This window comes from Perca flavescens, chromosome 11, assembly GCF_004354835.1.
Source record: "Perca flavescens isolate YP-PL-M2 chromosome 11, PFLA_1.0, whole genome shotgun sequence".
NCBI classification, from domain to species: domain Eukaryota; kingdom Metazoa; phylum Chordata; class Actinopteri; order Perciformes; family Percidae; genus Perca; species Perca flavescens.
Window position 1 is genome coordinate 27408720 of NC_041341.1, and position 21336 is coordinate 27430055.

At 39.2% G+C, this 21336-nt stretch overlaps 1 protein-coding gene across 1 annotated transcript in view; it reads right to left on the reverse strand.

Moving 5' to 3' along the window:
* Window positions 1-21336, reverse strand: part of lrp1bb (low density lipoprotein receptor-related protein 1Bb) — a 157185-nt gene that overhangs the window by 106377 nt on the left and 29472 nt on the right. Inside the window, exons 16-22 of the mRNA XM_028590475.1 lie at window positions 20772-20897; window positions 19749-19862; window positions 12409-12489; window positions 12100-12270; window positions 10336-10518; window positions 4699-4899; window positions 893-1138 (exon numbers count right to left, since the gene is read on the reverse strand). Coding sequence (XP_028446276.1) covers window positions 893-1138; window positions 4699-4899; window positions 10336-10518; window positions 12100-12270; window positions 12409-12489; window positions 19749-19862; window positions 20772-20897 — 1122 coding nt within the window. The remainder of the gene's footprint in view (window positions 1-892; window positions 1139-4698; window positions 4900-10335; window positions 10519-12099; window positions 12271-12408; window positions 12490-19748; window positions 19863-20771; window positions 20898-21336) is intronic.

Sequence of the window (21336 nt, forward strand, 5' to 3'; positions counted from 1 at the left end):
GTTCACTTAGCATCAGTACAGATAGAAACAGACAGGACTCATCGCCCAGATGCCTCTTCAGATTTGAAACTGATTGAATTTGACTTGACAGTACTCTAAATCAACACCTATTACTATTCTTCAGACTGCCTCAGCACCAACACAAGGACCTTCCTATTCTGTTGTTTGACTGTTATTGTTTTCCTTTCCAGTTCCTCTCATATATGTGAATCTTGCATTAAAACGTTATGCTGAAACCTCATATTTTTTTGTTCAAAAGGCACCAACACTGCAGGAATACCGTCTAAGAACAGTGTTTAACTGGAGTGTGACTGGACTGTATCAATGACCACAACACAACAAGCTCTGGGAAATATTTGCGGAATATTATTATAAATACAATTAAAAAAATATTTTTACAAATAAATACTAAATATACCATACATACATATACCACGAAAAACCCTCCTAAAATACCTAAGGATGTCATTGCATCATAAGATAATTATTAAAATTTGTCATGGTTTGATCTAATGCATTTTCAACTCAAAACGTGAAAACATTGACATTGCTTAGCCCTAGTGCGATCTCACACCCATGAAAACGCACGCACGCGCACACACACACACACACACACACACACACACACACACACACACACACACACACACCTCCCATCCTTGCACTAAGAAGTGATACTGAAATCTCATATTGTTCTTTCAAAAGGCACCAATACTGCAGGAATACAGTCTAAGAACAAATTGATTCCAACTCAGAATCTAAGATTTTTTAGTTACTAACATGCCCAGGGATACACTTTAATTACTGCAGACACGGAGCCACAGCCACACACCATCACGGCAGCCAACAGCGTCACTAAAAACAAACAGTTAAATAAGCTAAGGTCTGTTACCTGTGCTGTGACAGCTGTCTCCGTCTGGGTCCAGCGTCCATCCTGGATAACAGGAGCACTTCACCGTGGTCTTGTACTGCTCACACACCTGGCTGCACTTCAGGTGATGGCTGCAGTATTCCACCACCTCACACGTCTTGTTACTGGAGTCCAGGTGAAGCCCAGGGGGACAAAAACACACAACCCCTTTCCCTGGTGCCACAGTGCACTGGTGACTGCAGCCCCCTCTGGCTACAAGACACATATCTGCGGTGAAGAAAGGCCAAACATTCTTACAAACTGTACAGACACTGAAGAAGAGGCTGAGAATTAGAAAAGCATTTGAAAAACAGTACGTGCGGTGGCTGTGTAAGATAGTAGCATCTGAATCTTACGTGCCCACTTATTGCCAATAATAACATGAAATCTAAACGGTTTTATGTTTCAGACATAGTGTCACAAGACAACGTATTTTAGAGTCAAGAGCTAGGGATAAGCCAGACATAAGGAGTGTGTTCCCACTCTAATGAAGATAAAGGTGTTGTATAATGAGAAAGCAGTCACGCAGCAGATTCTTTTTGCTCTACCCTGGAGGTGAATGGCTTTTATTTCCATCAATACTTCAAAAACAAAACAGGAAAAAGAACATTACGCACTGTTCCTTACAAAAGTGATATCGAGAAAGTTGCTTTCTGCCCTACACACCTGGTTTCTGTTAGCAGGTGCCAGGTCGAGATGGAAAGGCATTTTGCCGCAGTTGTTAATAGCGGGTGTGAGTCCTGCTGAGCTTGTGTAAATCAGACTCTCAAGGTCTCTCTGAACACATAATTGTCTATGAGGAGGCAGAAGCCCTCTTTTCAGCCGCAATAACACATACACTGAAAGGGCTTGGTTAGTGACGCTCTAGATCTAAATGAACCTCAATGTTTACACTGCTCACTTTAAGAGATTAGATAGCTGTGGATAGTCACATGAGATCCCGTTTTTTTTTCTCTCTGAAGGCTGCTGGACAAACACTTCAACATTTGCCACCATCGGGAAGGCAAAATATGACTTGGTGTTCTGTCCCTGTGGTCTCTGAGACAACACATACTGATTCCTCATCAGGCTCTAAGCTGCTCTATGTGAAGGAGAGGATGTAGCAGGGCCCCTCTGGGAGATGTTCTCCAACATCCCTATGATATAACATCACATAAAGAATTAAAGTGAGAGTTGGCACGAGTGCTGTGAAGTGCCTCAGCAGGTAACGTGTCCTGAACCTCTGCGGTGAAAATTGGAGGATGTGACAGTGCTTCGACTTTTCCAATTAATTTTTCTGCAACTCTGCAAAGCTGATAAAAAAAAAGTAAATTAGTTAGAAATAAAGAGCTATGTTTTAATAAATAGGAAGAATGTGCGGCGGTTTTCATTTGCAATGTAAATGTGGTCTATTAATTTGCCACTTTTTTCTTTGTTTTATTTTCTCCTATACCAATGGCACCAACTCTAGTGTGGCTATCCTTGCAAGAAATGTCAATCAAAGAAGCTTAAACACAGTGGGAGCATCGCAACAGCCAAAAATGCCTAGGAGTCGCTGGGATTCATTATTTTTGACAGTTTTTGTTGGTATTTTCACTTGAAAGTGAGTCGTCAACCAAAATATATCTTTTAAGTATCAAACACTAACCCCCTGTGGGCTTGAAGCGGGGCTATAAAAAGATCTTCATGAAGAACAGCAGCTATGGTCAGCTGGAATTTTGTTGGTAACAATGGATTCCAAGTTTTTTAGAACTTTAAGTAAAAAAATTCAATATAAACTTCTCAAAATTGTACTTGTAAGTCTCTCACCCTCCTGGGAGGTTAGACGTTCAGGAAAAAGTTGTATGTTCAGCCAAAGTTGTGACTGTTTGGGACTTACTGACCATACAGATGTTTGCTCAACAGACATAACGTTATGTCATGAATGGGCCCTATCTTGCAAACCTGGTCTTAAGTCAATAGCGCAGCATTTCATTGCTATTTTAAATTAATAAAATGTGCCTAGGCTTATGCACAGCGCGCAAACATTATGCTTTTTACACACACACACACACACACACACACACACACACACACACACACACACACACACACACACACACACACACACACACACACACACACACACACACACACAGGGAAGCACAGCAGCACACAAACATGCTAAAGATTAGAAATAAAAATATTACGGTGCAAATCCACCATCATAATAGCAATGTGCCAAGGTACAAACGTGCCTGGCTTTTAAAGGGAATGGGAGATGACACTCTGATTGGTTTATTGCATGTTACGCCCAAAACACACCTATGAATTAATGAAGACACTAAGTACAACCCTTTTGAACCATGCGCCCGGCGCACGGACCCTTTTCTCCAGCGTCAAACTAGCAGAAGTGGATTTGGACACACCATAAGTGCGCTTAGATCGGTGAAATAGGGCCCTATGTCTTATAGGCTGCTGAGTACAGTAAATGGTCACTATTAAAATGTATTGTAACGGAAATATTAAGCTTGACTGATAATCAGTGATGCCATGTAACGCATTACTAATAATGCGTTACTAGTAATGCGTTACTCTAATCTGAGCACTTTTTTCAGTAACGAGTAATCTAATGCGTTACTATTTCCAAACCAGTAATCAGAATAAAGTTATTTATCCAAGTCACTGTGCGTTACTATTTGTCATTTTCCTTAGTAAAAATATATATTTTTGCTTTCTTCTTGCGTCTCGGGGAGTAAGTCACATATGCGACAAGTCAAGTTTTCAGCATGTGGACAGTTCACGTGTACCACGCAGCACACAAACGTAAACAACAATGGAGGGAGGAGAGATGCACGTTTTCTAGCTGGAAATACAGTCACTATTTAGAGTTTGTGTCAGCTAAAGACGGCAATATTAAGGTTCGTTGTACACTCTGTGCTGGTGGCGACTACGTCAAATTTGAAGAACCATTTGGAGTCGCAGCACTGCAGTCAAACTTACAGAGCAAGTCCCAGCAGGTGGAGCGAAGCAGAGAACAGGAGGTCACCCACCACCCAAACAACAAAAGCTGGACTTCGGTGCAAAACCAGTAAGTGGGGGAGAGTTGAAGAAGTTGGTTGAGCAGTATGTTGTAGAGGAAATGCTGCCCTTAAACACGGTTGACTCGCTCTCTTTCGTGCCATAATAAACCAGATCCTACTGCTGGCCACGCTGAGCTGCCTCGCAGTAAACCGGTTGTCATTTTTATGTTGAGGCTGTAGGGGTGTTGTCGGCAGCTGCTGCATGTAACTAATAAAGTAACTTGTAATCTAACTTCGTTACTTTTAAAATCAAGTAATCTGTAAAGTAACTAAGTTACTTTTTCAAAGTAACTGTGGCAACACTGCTGACAATTAACTGACAACTACTACTACTACTACACTACTTTCACACCACCAGGGGATGAGTTTGATAGTCTGTCCACATACTTTTGTGTACTTTTGGTCAGGGGCTGTTTTTGCCAAAGCCAGGTCCAAAAACAAATGTTTTCTTTTTCTTTTTCAAGGCTTGGTGGGTAAGAATTTGAATCACTGGGATGGACTGAAATGGCAGGTCAGTGCCAAACCTTTCAAAATCTTGTGGAAAGTCTTCCTAGAAGAGTGGCAGCTATTAAAACAGCATATCACTGTCCATGGTGGTGGAATGAGATGTCTAGCAATCAAATGTTCTGGTATCCACATACTTTTGGTCATGTATTTGAGTAGAATATTTTTTCACCATCTTGCAGGGTAACAAAAGAAAACAAACAAATCAAAGATACAGTATATGCACAGACAAAACAAACATACCGCAGATAGGTCCTTCATCCGAGCGGTCTGCACAGTCCACTTTGCCATTGCAGATCTTATCAGGTGTGAGGCAGACGGAGGTGTCGTTGGCACAGGGGTACTTGGGTGGCTTGCAGACAGCGGACTCACAGGACTCTTCATCTGAGCGGTCCTCACAGTCAATGTCCCCATCACACACCCAGCTCTTTGTGATGCACTTGCCTGTAGAGAATGAAATGTGGAGACGGGAAGACTTTTTTTTAAGCACTTCAAAATGAAGAATTGACAGTTCCAAGTTCCAGTGCCGTTCAGACGATGCCATCTCATTCATAGTAAGTATTGGATGACATGGGCCTCCCAAAACAATGTTCCACACCTTAACTAAATGAAATGGTACATTCAGTGCTTGTTTTTTTTTTACAACTTTGGATAAGACAAATGTTTTCATTACTCAGGAGGGGGGGGAAGAAAGAAAAGAATACAGATATGGGGATGCATCATTTTTGTACGCTCCCAGGTGAAGCCTATAACGCAGCATATTCCAATTTACTCTTTTTTCATCAAAGCTACATCATAGGGTTTTGAGATCCCACTGGTTTATGCATGGTGCCGGATCAGTGCAAACCGACGTGGGAGGCTGAGGCAACTGCTATGTGTGTGTGTGTATGTGTATGTGTGTGTGTGTGGATTTTGTGGGAGATCAGATGTGTCCTTGCGTCTGTTCGGCTTGGTATCACCTCTAAGCTTTGCAGTTGTCTGTACAAAAATTGTCAGATGACACTTTTAATTTGAATACCTAAATATGATGCCAGTGCAGTTGCATGTGAAAATGCGAGCTTATGTGCTATTCAAGTTCACAAGCTTTTCATGCGGAAAATATGGATGACACTTGGGGCAAAGAAATGTTCCATTTTAAGTGTGATCAAAATGTGTGCGCTTGTGGTAATGCGCATGGACAAGGAGGTTAATCATTTTTACAACTGAATTAACCAGTCTTCATTCTGGCAATATCACCTTGAATGACAGCAAGAAAATCTCACAACTTCTACTTCATGAGTTTTAGGAGCAGAAGGCATTAAAGGGAGGGAGCACTTTTGAGTGGGTTTATTAAACATAACCATATGCTTATCATTTTAAAAAAGGAAAAATATAATTTTTTATATTCTTTCCAAATATAGAAAGGCTCAAACATCTAAAAGTTTCATCTTTAATTCAACAAAAATGCAGCATATCCACAGATGAAATTCCTACAGAGATGGTAACTTTTTTTTTATTTATGTTGGTCCCTACTCTATGCATGGCTGAAGAATTATTTTTAAATAATGGATGAGTAAATTCATAGTTGTTGTGGTTGTTTTTTTGGTTTTACTTTGCTCATTATTAAAGGGGTGATAGAATGCAAAACCGATTTTACCTTGTCATAGTTGAAAAATGACAGTTTGGAGGGTAAATAGTCCCATTGACACCTCTTTCCTCTACAAATCTCACAATTTGAAACTGCTGCTGAAAACGGGCGAATCTGAACAAAGCTAAAAGTTGATGTCAACTTCTCAAATCCTCCTCATTTGGCTCTACCTTCTATCTTTGTAACGCCCCAAAATTTACATAGGGCACTAACTGATCTGAGGTCAGTTAGTCTTCTAAATCTAGGTCGTGCGGATCTCTGCTATTCCATTACAACATTCACAGACACGCTGAGCTGGAGCTGTGTCAGGATCTCCCACACGAGCTGCGCAGTGTACTTTAGAAAGAAGAAAGTTTGGAAGGATATTGAAAATGAACCACGGTCGTAAATGCAGAGCATACCATATTTGGAAAAAAAGCTGTCATTCCAAATTACACAAGGATGCATAAGGGCCAAAAACAAATAGCACCTGGGCCATTTTCAGCCCAACTGATGTTAAACACCCTATTAGGAGACCTTAAGGAACAGTGTGAAATACCCTATATAATCATTCTATCACCCCTTTAAGGTTTCTATACTGATAAAGATCTTAATATTTATTGGCATCCTCTACATATTTTTGTTCTTTAACTGTAAGATTACGCCTGAGTTGGAGTTTCATTCTTCATTTTGTTAAAATTCAGATGACTTTATTTGAAACGACAATACGACATCAACTCTTGAAACATCACCAGGTAAGCAGGTTGAACCTCTTATACCAAATATTACATTTTATACTATTTCACCTGTTTTGTTCTAAAGTAATCTAAAATAATCAAAATCTCCTAGGACTTCTAGGTCTGAGAACCCAAACTAATTTTTATGTCAATCAAAAGCTGACTTCAACACATCCCTTCTTTAACTAAAATGTAATGGAACCCTCTGAACTCTAATAATTGGCATCCAATCTAGTTCCTCATTTAAAGTGCTCATGTCATGCTCATTGTCAGGTTCATAGTTGTATTTAGAGGTTATATCAGAATAGGTTTACATGGTTTAATTTTCAACTCCATATATTTGTTGTACTACACATTGGTGCAGCTCCTCTTTTCACCCTGTGTGTTGAGCTCTCTGTTTTATCTATAGAGTGAGGCATCGCACATCTATTCCATCTTTGCTGGGAGTCGCACATGCGCAGGACCTAGGTAAGGACTACTAGCCAGTCAGAAGCAGAGTAAGAGGGCGTGCCACGCTAGCAGCTAGGCGAGCATTATAACGTGTGTTACAAAGAGACGCACGTTCATCACGGAAGTAAAGGCTGGACTACAATAGAGCTGTTTGGGGCAGTTTGTGAACAGTGTTTTCTGCTGGAGATGGTAAGTCCCTTTTGGGGTGGACTTTGGGCTTTTTCACTTTGTAAACCTATTATAAAAAAGATATATAACACAATAAAGCAAAGGGAAAACACCAAAAAGCATAATATGAGCACTTTAACACTCTAGAGCTTAAAGTGCACAATTTAAAAGTTGTAAATAACTACATGTACAGGAGCAACTTCTCTAAATCATCTCTCTCAAGCTCCACTTTGAAAATTCCTATCTTTGTTTGCGATTTATGTTTCACTTGCATCCATCCCCAAAGTTGGAATGATCAAGAAAAATCCTCCATGATCCCAGAACTTAAACTGGGCGTAGGTCTCGAAGTAGTCTCACATCTGTGTTTTATCTGAGAAGTTGAAAAAATGAATCTGTCAGAACTGTTAAGATGGCCCCTTTCAGAAACCCTTGTGAATTTTTTTTGGACAGGGCACTCTGTTCTTCTTAAGAGGACAGAACAAACTGCACGAGTGCACAGGGGTGTGACACAGCAGAATTAGAGTGAATAATAATTGGTGTGGTCTAACCAACCCTTCAGCACGCAGCATTGCCTCTGTTCAGTATGATACTGTCAAGGGATGACTGGAAAGCTGCACAGCTAAAGACAAAAAGCAACTGAAACTTGCTCTGACGTTGTCCTTTTAGCTGCTGTTTGGGTGCTGGGTTTAGGTACATGGGGAGTTTTTACATTGGTCGAACAATTACATGCAAACTTCACAGCACCGCTCCAAAGTGGAGGATGGTTAAGCCTCCAGAGCCTGTCAAAGACTAAAGCTTTTATGAAAGGGAAGAGAGCCATTGGCCGCTTAATTTATAACTGATAGGCACTAAAAAAAAAGTTCATTAGACGACGATGAGATACTTTCCTCCTCTCTTAAAGGGATAGTTTGGATATTTTGAAATGGGAGTGTATGAGGGAACTTATCCAGAGTACCGGCATGAAAGCTAAGCAATGTACTGTTACGGATAGAGGCAGCAGCTAAACATATTCTAGCCAGCTTGTGTTTTAAAGAGTTAGTTCAGATTTACCAAATGCACGCAATAACACAAACTAACTAAACGATCGAGGCAGCAGTAGATCAGCAACTCCCGTGTTCTGCGAGGTAAAATGATTGTTTTTGTTAAAGAGGTGTGGTGGATTGAAGACAGCATAGATGATAGATATAACGGCTTCAGTTCGTGGTCGAAAAGGCCTGTCTGACAGCAAGGTAAAGCAGTGAAAATATTCTAAATATAGCGTATCACTTCAAACCATATAGTTTTTTTTTTTAATAGGCCTTTTTATGTGGCGAAAGTACATTCAGCTGCTGCCCCGGTCCACAGCAGTACATTGCTTATCATCTGTGTCGGTACTCCTGTCTGCTTTCCAAACTGGGCTCGTGCCCACCACCATACACTGTAGGTAATACACACTGAGGTTGTACATCATACAACCCCACTTAAAAAAAAAAAAATCCAAACACTCAATGTGAATGTTAAGTACTGTGAAAGTCCAAGATAACTAAGCAAATAAGCATTTTGTTTTCTACAAGAAATAGGGGTCTACCATCTCTTCATGAGACTAAAACTTTTCGCCTGTGTTCAAACTCCAGACCATCATGCTTGATTAAGAAGTGAAATTCATGATTGTTTCTGATGTTTATTTTCTATGATGTAACTCACACATAGAGGAGAAGCTGTCTACATTCCAAGTGTCTTTGCAACATTTCTATTTAACGCAATACTATACAGTAGTCAATAACCAAGTCAGTTAGTTTGGCCTTCTCAGTGTTGCTGTGTGTTACTGTCCTTCATGCTCAAATTAGTTCAGCCAGGCCGCCAAACTATAACATCTGTCTCAGGCGAATGATGCAAGATTTACTCACTGAACTCAAATGCAAGCTGAATTTAGTTTTCATGCCTTAGGATTGGATTTTATACCATTGACCTGCCAGCAGTGTCAGTGTCATTTGGCTACTGAAGTGTACAAACCAACACTATAACAGTATTTGCATACTTTATGTCAGACTTTATCTTAAACTTCTGGAAGATATTTCGGCGCCATATAACATCTATCGGCATTTATTATTCATTCACTACTTCTTGACTAAAAGACAATGACTATTCACAGTAAAAAGCAAAAACAAAGCATCACCTTCAGCACATTTTCACATAGAAATTGCTGCTGTCATTGAGTACATTCACATGCACACGAATATTCCACTATTATTCGGAATATGAACATATTCCGAATTTGATACGGGTCACGTAAACAGCATATTCTGGTTGGATAAGGCCTTTTTCCAAATATAGCATTTTCCGATTAAGACATGAGTTATATTCCGGTATTATTCAGGTTTTAAAGGCATTCTTTGGACATGTATACAGCGCATTCAGAATATGCGTCTCAATTGAGGTTTTTACCAAAGTTTATGGCCTCTTGCCTGTTTACATCTTATGGTCAGCTCTGTGCGTTGCTATGGTTGCTTTAAAAAAAAAACAACCAGCCAACAGTTTGCAAGGCTTCAGACCTGATAAGAAGGAGAAACACAGCTACTTTTAAACATTATCAAAGACTTGGATATCAACAGGTTTTGGGATATGCGCACGCATCGCTACGGCGACCTTTTCCAGAAGCTGGTTGAAGCAATGAAAGAGGGAGGATGTTTTCGCACGGTCCAACAAGTCCGCCACCGCTGGTAAACTTTGAAAAAAAAAATCATATTTTGCACAGCTAGATGTAAACCGGAATATAAGTGGAATATTCACTTCCATTAGCCATGTAAACAGCTTAGTCAGAATATCGTCTTTTTCGGGATAAAGGGCAAAAACCGGAATATTATGCGAATGTAAACATAGTCAATGTGTCCTTCACTTCTGCCCTCACTGTGTTGTTTAGCAGTGTACTGTATTCACTACCTGTATCTTTGCAGGTAAACTTGGCCTTGGGGTCGCACATCCTTTTGGTGCCCTCGCAGTCTTTCTCGTCGCTCCCATCCTCACAGTCCTTGTCTCCGTCACATCTCCAGCGTTCTGGGATGCAGGTTCCATCTGTGACACAGTGGAATTCCTCTTCACTGCACTCGATCACAGATGGCAGCACTGAAACAAAAGTCATTCAACAATTACCATTTCACAAATCGACAGCACACTGTTGTGAGCAAAGGCACCACCGTATTGAACTATTATTTTATAAGACACTTTTTACGGTTTACAGATATTTATCTTTGCAAGCGGGGCACTTGGCAGCAATAACAGATCAGTTAGTTCCGAAGAGGGAAGTTCTTTCACTTATAGCATTTAAGGTTTATCTCTGTAAGATGTTTCGGTCTTGTGTAATGACTCTGGTCACTATTTTGTTTTTCTCCAGCTGGGGTTCATTACAAAGAAAAGAAACTGGTTCCGTGACACTATTATGTTGTGTGTGTTGCATTGCAGGTCTTGGATTCACTGGACACACTCTCTGATGAGAATGACTGCATAAACTAAATGGCAGTGTCGAATACATCACACATTTGATGTGTTGTGTTTTCATATTAGCTTAACATTTAGGATGAATTCATGGGAAGAAATGTGTATATTTTAATCATATAAAGGAGTTATAAACCAAATAACACCAAGAGAAGTAGAGTAACACCAAACATGTAATTATCAGTTTGTGTTAACATTTTCAGCAGAACTTAATAAACCGCAATATGTATTCATTTTAATCACGGCATTATACATTGAGTATAGATGATTTGCTTGATACTTAAAAGTCAAGCCCCCCACAAAAAACATTTCCTCAACAGCTGAGGCGAAGCTAAGACGGATTCAATCCCCTGGGGTAAAAGCAGACGCAGACACGTGGGAGTGGAGAAGCCTGCAGTTCCCATCAGGAAACGGTTTGATGAATAGTCTACACATTCAAGTGACAAGCAAGTGAGCTGTGAGTTTCTAGGAGCTTGCATGAGCTTTCTGTGGTAATTAGATTAAATGATTCAACTCATGATGGTAAAATCCACCCGAACAGAGACAAGATAAGATTAGTCACACGTGAGTGTGAAAACAAAGTTGTTGGACTCAAGCTGACTAATTGTTAAACTTGTAATTACAACACCTAAATTTGAACAGGATTTGAATTGCAAATAAAACCATTAGCACACTAAAACAGATGTAAAGGCAGCTACACTCTCGTGAAGGTGCTACCAGGTGAGACGACCACCATTCAACTCGAAAAAAGTCATATAACCATTCCAATGACTCTGAAACTGTTCAGTTAAGGTACATTAAGCTAAAGAAAAAAAAACTGCATAGTTCCCCTTTAACATATAATGGGGTAATTATAAATGGGGGGATTTAAATGTATTTTTGAGACGTTTTTTAAACTACAGTTACAGACGGGCGACTCGGTTGGAAACTTAGAAGTAGTCATATTTTCAAATCTCCAGTTAGCTTTTAGCACTGTCTTAACGTAGGAACCTATGGAGTCTGTCTTTCTTAATTTCTAAAAACTAATGGGCTCTACATTATTGCTGCCATCAGTCTGGGATTGGCCCCAGCCGGGCCCCCGTCGACAAAAGACACTTGTCACCGGGCCTGCCAACTTTTCTGGGGGAAACCCTGACAAGGGTCTTATGTTGGAGGGGATGAGTAAGTCTACCTCCTTCAAAGCATTTTAAAAGGAAATGCGGGCATTCTTACGTGCTGATCCGCCTCTGCAGGTCGTGTTCTCATCACTGAAGTCTCCACAGTCGTTGTCGCCATCACAGGCCCAGTGGTCTGGGATACAGCGACCACTGGTGCACTGGAACTGGGTGTTGGCGCAGGACGGGACACAGCCAACTTCATCACTGCCATCTCCGCAGTCATCCTCTATACACACACATCATACACTCATGAAAGGCGGGATCTCACAAACACACAAATATATCACGGCTGATAAATGTAATAGTGGCATCAACAGACAAATTCATTCATGAACAAGCTTTCTAAGATGAGTAACGTTGTCACCTGAATCACAATGCCACGTCACACTGATGCAACGCCCGTTGGAACAGCTGAACTGGGTGAGCGGCTCACAGGTGGGAAAGGCTGAAAAGGTGTGTATAGAAGTATACATTAATTACAATCCCAACCCGAGCTAGACCAATACTTGCACTGCATTTGTAATTGCAAGTAAAAGTAAATGCAGTCATTGTTTGTTTGTTTTTTAATGGGAACTGCCAAGTACTAAAATCTACACTATCCCCATGTGAACTATTATCATATGAGTAAGTTCAGTTCAATAATGTGGAGGAAAGTCATTCAAGTTTGTTTTTATTTTTTCGTTTATTTATTTATACTGTATATATATATATATATATATATATATACATATATATATATATACATATATATATATATATATATATATATATATATATATATATATATATATATATATATATATATACACATATATATATATATATATATATACACACACACACATATATATATATATACATATACACACACACACATATATATATATATATATATATATATACACTGTATATATATATCTTTAGCATAATTGAAAATGGTACAAGAAATGTAGAAAATTGTGGTTGAGATTGTTGAGAGTTATCTCCTTCTAATGCAGAAGTGTAAAACTCATTTTCACTAAGGGCCACCCTGGAAAATAAATCACACCAAGGTCCAGACACGTAGAGTTTATTAAGATGCTTTTATTGCGAAAAGTCAAATATCTTTGACTGTATTACTACATGTCACCTTTTTTCACCGTTTGTCGCATTTATCATCATTTTCACTTTCTCCGACTTTTGTCGCATATTTGTTGACAGAAAAGCCCTCCAAAAGTCAGCAAAAAAGTTCCTTAGCAAATCAAGCAAGACAATGATGACATTTTTTTTAAAAGCAGTCTACCACACAGCCCACCCACAGCAACATGTTTCATAGCCTGAATATGAAAACTCTCTGCTTCTGGGGGAGTTTCTAAGTCTCAAATTCTATAAATACGCCATATTCTGCTCTGAGTGTCGCATAATTGCAGTTTGACAAAAAGTTTCCTGTCTTTTTGGGGTTTAGCGCACAACTACATTAAATGTATTGTGAACCTAAGTTGATATGCGGGCCGTGTTTGGCCTGCGGGCCTTGAGTTTGACACGTGTTCTAATGAATAGAATGTAATCTATAAAATCTAAGCTTTTTTAAAGCATTGCATGAAAAGAGAAGAAAATGCTCATTTAACCAGACAATAATGCAATAATTTCAGGTAGCAGCCCAACTTATTAACAACAGGTTTGACATTCATATTATTCTCTCACCACTAAACATTATGGTGGACGATTAAGATTTCTAAAAAAAAAAAAAAAAAAAAAAAAAAAAAAAAAAAAAAGATTTAAAGGTTTAAAGTCTGCAGGTGGCTCTCTCAGGCTGTGCTTAGGCACAGTGATGCTAAATGGCTGTACATGGAAATCCAATTAATAGTTGTTAAAATATTTCACGTAAAAAAACTAAAATGTCAACCTCATGGTGGCGCATGGTAAAATCAGAGGATCAGCAAAGTGATTGGGATTCATCACCAGGGAACCCTGCATGTCTGTACTGTAGACTGTAAACATTAACAGTCTGGTCTGTACCTAACTTTGTGCAAAATAGATGTTGAGATATTTTACAGAACAAGTATAGTGCTAAATCTTCAGAAATACCTTTTCAAACTTTTTCAGACAGTGTTATAGGTTGCCTTGGATGGAAGAGGAAAATGAAAGCAGAAAATAATTGAAATTCCTCTTTTGATTAATGCTTTGTACTAAAGGGCAACCTTGCACGGCCACGTCTTATTTACAACAAGGTCTGTTTTCATATGTCCTCTCTTGGTCAATGCCTCCGATCAAAATAATTAAATAAATATGACCCCACTCTGTTGGGTTGCACAAATAGCTGCAACAGTTACATCCTGGTTGAGTTGCAATGGTCTGTATAGACTCTGAAACTACTATCAGCTAAGTCCACATTTGGGGCTTCATGGCAGAGAGGGAAAGAGAATTGAAGCATCTGTACATGCTTGTCTTGGAGTTAACCCTTCTGTTGTCCTCAAGTCAAATTTGACCTGTTTTCCTTTCTTCTTTTTTTCAGAAATATGGGTTTCTTACCACCAAATTGCCCCCAAATAACTTTGTTGCATGCATGTACGTTGTACGGCACCCATACAATATTCTTCACAGGTAAAATAAATGATTACTTTCATTGTATTTTGTTTTTTTTTGTTCAATTTCCTAGCGTTTGAATTATTATTTTTTAATCTAAACTTTGACATAAACCAGTCTATGATTATCCACTCAACATCCTCTGAACTTAACCATTAGTCAAAATAATTCATTATGTTTGCTTTTCTATAGGTATTATGTCACATAAATTAGGTTTATTGACCATGAATTTAAAAATAAAAAAATAAAAACATGATGAAAAGTGATAACAACATTTTTTTTAAAGCGTCAAAAGCAGTAAAAAAACAAAGAAGACAAAGTTCATTTTCAATTCTGACCTGGAAGACGAGAAGTTCGTGGTGAATGGGAAGACAGCACAAGAATTTATGTTAATTTTGTAATTAACCAAATGCATTGGTTCGACATATTACAATCACCATGTAGTGACAGCCACCGTTTCATTTTTAGTTTAGTTTTCCTCTTAAAAATTAAAATCTCCACCACTGATTTAGAAAATATAACAGAGTAGAAGAGAATGGAGACCTTTTAACAATGCTGCAATGTTTATTGATGCATGCATCAAATATGGGTACTGAAAATGTATTTAAAATACATTTATCGTTATTATTTCAACTGTACCCCCTGAAAACTATGGAATTGGATGTCTCCCCAAATATTTATATATATTAGGGTTGTCAATGTTTTTAATCACCATAAATCACATGAGTGTCGCAAATTAGTCACCGTATTTTCTGTTCTAAATGTACTTTAAAAGGGATGTTTTTTATTTTAAAAGGAATAAAGGATATCTTGTAATACTCAAGTGGTGTTTGAGACTTGACTAATCCATTAGTAATTCAGTTCACATCGACAGTACATGCAAATAACTTCAGTCTTGTGGTAAGAACCATCTGGAAGGGCTTTGAAATTCAATTTGCCATTCAAAAGACCCTTTTCTGTATCCATCTCTGCTGAAGGAGCTTTGTTTCAGCTAGCCATCCACTCCCGTTCATGGATGTAACATAAGACCCGTAAGACCCGCTTCCGGTCCGCCGCTCGTCTCCCCCCTCCCTTACTGACTGCCTGTGCTGGGCAGATGGGAAGAGAGCAGCACTGTTACGTGTAGTGCTTAACCCAGGATCTGTGGACTGCATGCCTGGGAATGAATTACAATAGAAATACAGTCAAATATATTTATAAGTTGGTAAGAGGGTCTGAAAAGTCACTTAAGGATTTAGCGAGAAAGTTGCCAAGTTAGCAACACTGTCCACAATGTTAGCCTACTGCTGCGGCTTCCTGGTTTCCTGAACATTACGGAGCAAAATCACAGAACGTGCCTCCGTTAATCGCGGGTTAAAAAAAATTAGGAGTGGTAAAAGGAATTTGCGTTAACTCCTTATTAATGCGTAATTTGTGACAGCCCTAACATATACATATATATACATACATACACATATATATACATATATACATATATATACAGACAAAAAAGTGTGAAATAACTGAAAACATGTCTTATATTTTAGATTCTTCAAAGTAGCCACCCTTTGCTTTTTTTGATAACTCTGCAAACCCTTGGTGTTCTCTCAATGAGCTTCATGAGGTAGTCACCTGAAATGGTTTTCACCTCACAGGTGTGCTTTGTCAGGGTTAATTAGTGGAATTTTTTCCCTTATTAATAAAAAAGCAAAGGGTGGCTACTTTGAAGAATCTAAAATATAAGACATGTTTTCAGTTATTTCACACTTTTTTGTTAAGTACATATTTCCATATGTGTTCATTCATAGTTTTGATGCCTTCAGTGAGAATCTATGATGCAAATAGTCATGAAAATAAAGAGACACATTGAATGAGAAGGTGTGTCCAAACTTTTGGCCTGTACTGTATATATATACACACACACACACACACACACACACACACACACACACACACACACACACACTGTAGTCTGCCAATAGCTGATCCAACATCCATCACAACAGTCAGGAAGACTTCATGAACTAAATTGGTCCACCCTATAGGATCAATATTCTGTACCAGTGCTGCAGTAAGTAGGCTATAGGTATACAGATTCTACGGCATTTTGTGGACGACATTGCCAGGATTGATATTTTTATTCCCATCAGATATCATTCTTGTTTCCAATTTTGAGGTACTGTATACAATACGTTTTTAAAGTGCCCATATTATGCTCATTTTCAGGTTCATAATTGTATTTTGAGGTTGTACCAGAATAGGTTTACATGGTTTAATTTTCAAAAAACACCATCTTTTTGTTGTACTGCACATTGCTGTAGATCTTCTTTTCACCCTGTGTGTTCAGGTCTCTGTTTTAGCTACAGAGTGAGGCATCACACTTCTATCCCATCTTTGTTGGGAGGCGCACATGCGCAGTAGCTAGGTAAGGATCACATCAGCTAGCTTTTGTTTGTTTCTACATCTTCAGTTAGTACAAGGCAGGATTAGCTGGGAGACTTCTTCTAAACAGGGGAGCACTTCCAACTTTGCGTGGAATACCTGCAGAACAGGGACATGTAAGTAGTTCTTTTGTAGATTATGGTGAACTAGTATGTGTTGTAGCAGTGTTTTGCCATTGAGAATAAGCTAGCATGCTAGCGCTAGCATGCTACGGTTAGCCCCCTCGTTTCAGCAAGTGACGTAAAAAGCCCTGCCGATTTTGAACAGCTCATCCAGAGACTGAAGGCAGGACACATTCAGAAACCCGTATCTCACTCAAAACAACATGGATGGGTTTTTCTAGTTTGTATGCATGTGGAAGCACCAGAGACACAAAATAACACCCAAATCCCAGAAAAAGTGATTTTTTCATAATATGGGCACTTTGATATCCTTACAGGATGCCTGAAACTTTATTGACTTCAGTATGAAATGCAAGTCTACATTTGAATTGATTTGTTGGCATCTGCTGCTGCAGCTGCCTGGAATACCTTAGGCACTGTCGAGTAGACATATCGTATCTTTATCAGACATGTGTCTTCTATATTTCCCACAAATGTGTTAGGTCTCACTGACAGCGCGCAAGTGGTTGGAATTTAACATTCATTAAAAATGAAGCACAAACATCCATAAATAATGAAGGTTTCAAGTAAACAGTGAGCCTGGCAAAAAAAAAATGGAACACCGGCATCCATAAATAATGACGGCTTCAAGTGAACAGAGAGCCCAATATGAGACATTGTGTGACAACTACTAAACTACTGACAAACAAAATCCAAATTAGAATCAATCTCTAAGGCAGCCACCACTGAGCTTCAGGTGTTCAAAAACCCACAGTAGTTCCACTGAAGCTAAGTGAGCTGCCAGAGCTTCACAGTAGAGTGCCTACACAGAAGTAATGCCTGAGGAAGCTCCGACAACAGTAAGGGAGAGAATATGTTTTGCTGCACAGCTTGATTTTGATTGAATGAAGCCGAGCATGAACTTTAATTACTGCTTACACCCTTGCTGTTTGTGACTGCGTATTGAACCAGCTTAGGACACACAAAGGGAGGCTGAGGCGATACAGCAAAGTGTAGCATTTGGCAAACATCTATCACTGTAAAAGGCTGATTTAATACAAATAGTCATGAAAGGGGAATCTTAAAACCCTTATTCCCGTATTTTTAAATATATGCTGCTAATTCATCCAGTTGAACTTTATTGCTGAAGACATATTTTACTGCCTAAAGCACTCTTTTTTTTCCCATTGAATACAATTTTTTAAATACATCCACAAAGAACTCCTAAAAAGCTCAGGCCATCATGGCGTGCCATGTATTTTTCTCATTTATGTTTACCAAGATTAATCCAGACTGCCACTTTTACTAACTGAAACTGGCAGTTTGTGTAATACCACTGAGACACGACTTGAAAACTGAACTCCTGCACAAAAGTATGCAGTTTACTCTAAGCTGACGCCATCAGTGGGGTCATGTCGGGTTCCTGGTCCACACACAGCATCAATAATTCAACTCCTAAAACTCTAGCAAAATATTTAAGAAGTCACAAAGAAATGATAAGCAGCTGTGAGTAGCATTCTTTGTTTGGCAAGTGGGCACCATCAACAAGGAAGGAAAAACATATATAAAAAAATCCTTCATCCCCCACTGCCATGACCACTGAACAGCCATACATAGACAAAATCAAACAGCTCTATTCAGGCTTCTTCCTGCACTGTTTTTGCATGTTTGTACAGTCAATGTTATTACACGGTTTCTATGTGTATCTTTATGTTCTTATATGTATTTTAATGTCATTTGAGCCTGCCCTGTCAAATACAAATTTCTGTCACTCGTGACAAACATTAAAGTTTTTCTTATCTTATGTTAACACGGTACCGAATTTAATGGCAATCCATCCACAAATTTATTTAGATATCTTGTATGGACTAAAGTACTGGACCGACCGGCAGACAATGCCATCCCTGTAGAGCGATGCTTCTAGCTGGCTAAAACCAAAATCCTTTGCCTCTATTTGTATCAGGACATACCGTTGTGTGTTATGGCTTTCATAATTCACTATCGGTGGACAACTGCAACATTTATTTAAAATGAGAATAAAAATAATAAGTTAACAGGTCCAACTTTACCATCAGCTTAGTCTGCGATTGTGTTTTTGCTATGGTGTGCTTTTAAGGACATTGTGTAAAAAAAACAAAATTATTATAATGTTGCACAAATTACATCAAATTACCCAATGTGAGTGCTGCTCAGCACATATTTTCTGTCTATCCATTAGAGGTGAAACAGTGAATGTTGACAAGTTTCTGGCAAAATCGACTACGTAAATTATAGTCACATTTTGAGAGTTCCAAGTGTCGAATGGAAAGTGAGTTTTTAAACTTCACTGCCTGATGGTATAATTATTGAGCCTCCAATGTGAATTGACAACCCTTTCACCTCTCAGAGGAATCTTATAAAACATCTTACTCATTGTAGCTTTAAATATATCCCAATTAGGACAGTTTTTAACTATGAGGAGTAAACAACTAATGAATGCCCTAAAAGCGCCCATTAGCATTCAAATCATTCCCAGAGCTGGCCTATTTTACATCTTGACCAAAACAGAGCAACACAAAGAGCAAGAGCAGTCAGAGTGACACTTGCTGTGTGTGGTAAAGAGCCATGTGTGACTCACTGCATGATATTTCATCAGTCGTATCCCCACAGTCATCCTCCCGGTCGCAGCTCCAGGCTTGAGGTATACATCGTCCGTTCTGGCAGGAGAACTGCTCGGCCTGACAGGGCTGGGCTGAGAGAGAAAAAAGAAGCCACGGAATTCAATCACAAGTGTATAAGTCAATATAGGATGTGCACAACAACTCTAATGATCACTGCATCACCAGGATGTCAATGTCCGCAAACATTTTATCACTCAATCACACAGTAGGGCAGGGAAGGTCTGGAAACCATGGGAAATATGTTTCTTCTTGACGGGCTGTCAGTTACACGCTGCACAGCCATAGTGAGCATGCACGGACAGCAGACATGAGGTGTCTTGCTGATGTGGGATATGCATTTTACTATGACGATGACGGAACATTGATCATCATCTGGCTAATGCTTATTGATTGATCCTCTAAAGATAAAAAGCTCCTGAGAGGCACCATTGCAGACATGGGAGGCAATGTGTTCCTGACATACAGTTGCTTCTTGTAGGTGCGACAACTCTTTGATACTGGAGAGTGCTCTCACACAATGAGATTGATTGCACTGCACTGAAGTTACTCGAGAGCCGCAAGGCATAATGGTAATAACCGCCTTGACAACATCGGACACCTCTGTTCAAGACTTTGATGAATAAAGCACATCTGAATATTATCAAAAGATGGTAGAGAAAAATGTTGTATGCCTAGATGAGAGAGCTGTTAGATGTTTAAATCATACAGTTTACATAAGCTTGATTGAAATGTATTACTATATGAATTACAAAAGTGCATCAACCAAGTGAGCAACAGTCGATCGGAGAAGATCAAAATGTTGTTCCGATATCACCATTTCAGAAAATTACACTTCAGCGTTCCTTAATAGAACAATTGAAGTGTAACAGATTAAAAGAAATATGACAGATTGTACCAAAATGCTGAAATGAGATATAATTGTGATCAAACTGCAGCCGAAGCTACACTCAATCTAAGACAACCAGTAGAACAGTACATACCTGAGCATGTAGTGTTGGCCTCGTCCTCATTGTTACCGCAGTCATTCGTTCCATCGCAAAGCCATCTTTTGGGAATGCAGCGATTGTTGCTGCATTGGAACTGATCAACAGGACAGGTGTGATTGTCTGCAAAGAATTCAGCCAGCAAAATAAGTCAGTCAGTGACCTTGCAGCTCTGACATGACATGTAATAGAAAAAGCTAATAAACTAAAAATAGAATGAAAAAAACATTTCACAAAGCCTTAACAACTTAAGTAATAACAACAAAACTGTTTGTGCGTCCACATGATACAAGCCTTCCGTGATCGCGCACCACCCCTCACCCCTTCTCCATGCAGTTGCTAGTAGCCAAGGAGGACACGGAGGATTAAAATAACATGGACACTTCAGAAGAGGTATTTATCTTCTTGAGTTTCTGCACGCAAAAGTCGCCGGACAACACAATCTTCTGAACATAGCCATACTGAGAAATACAGAGAGAGCTGTGTGGAGCTGATAGTCTTAATTAGCTTTGTAGCAACTTATCTGGCAATGGCTTCAATGTAACGGACGCTCATTAATATC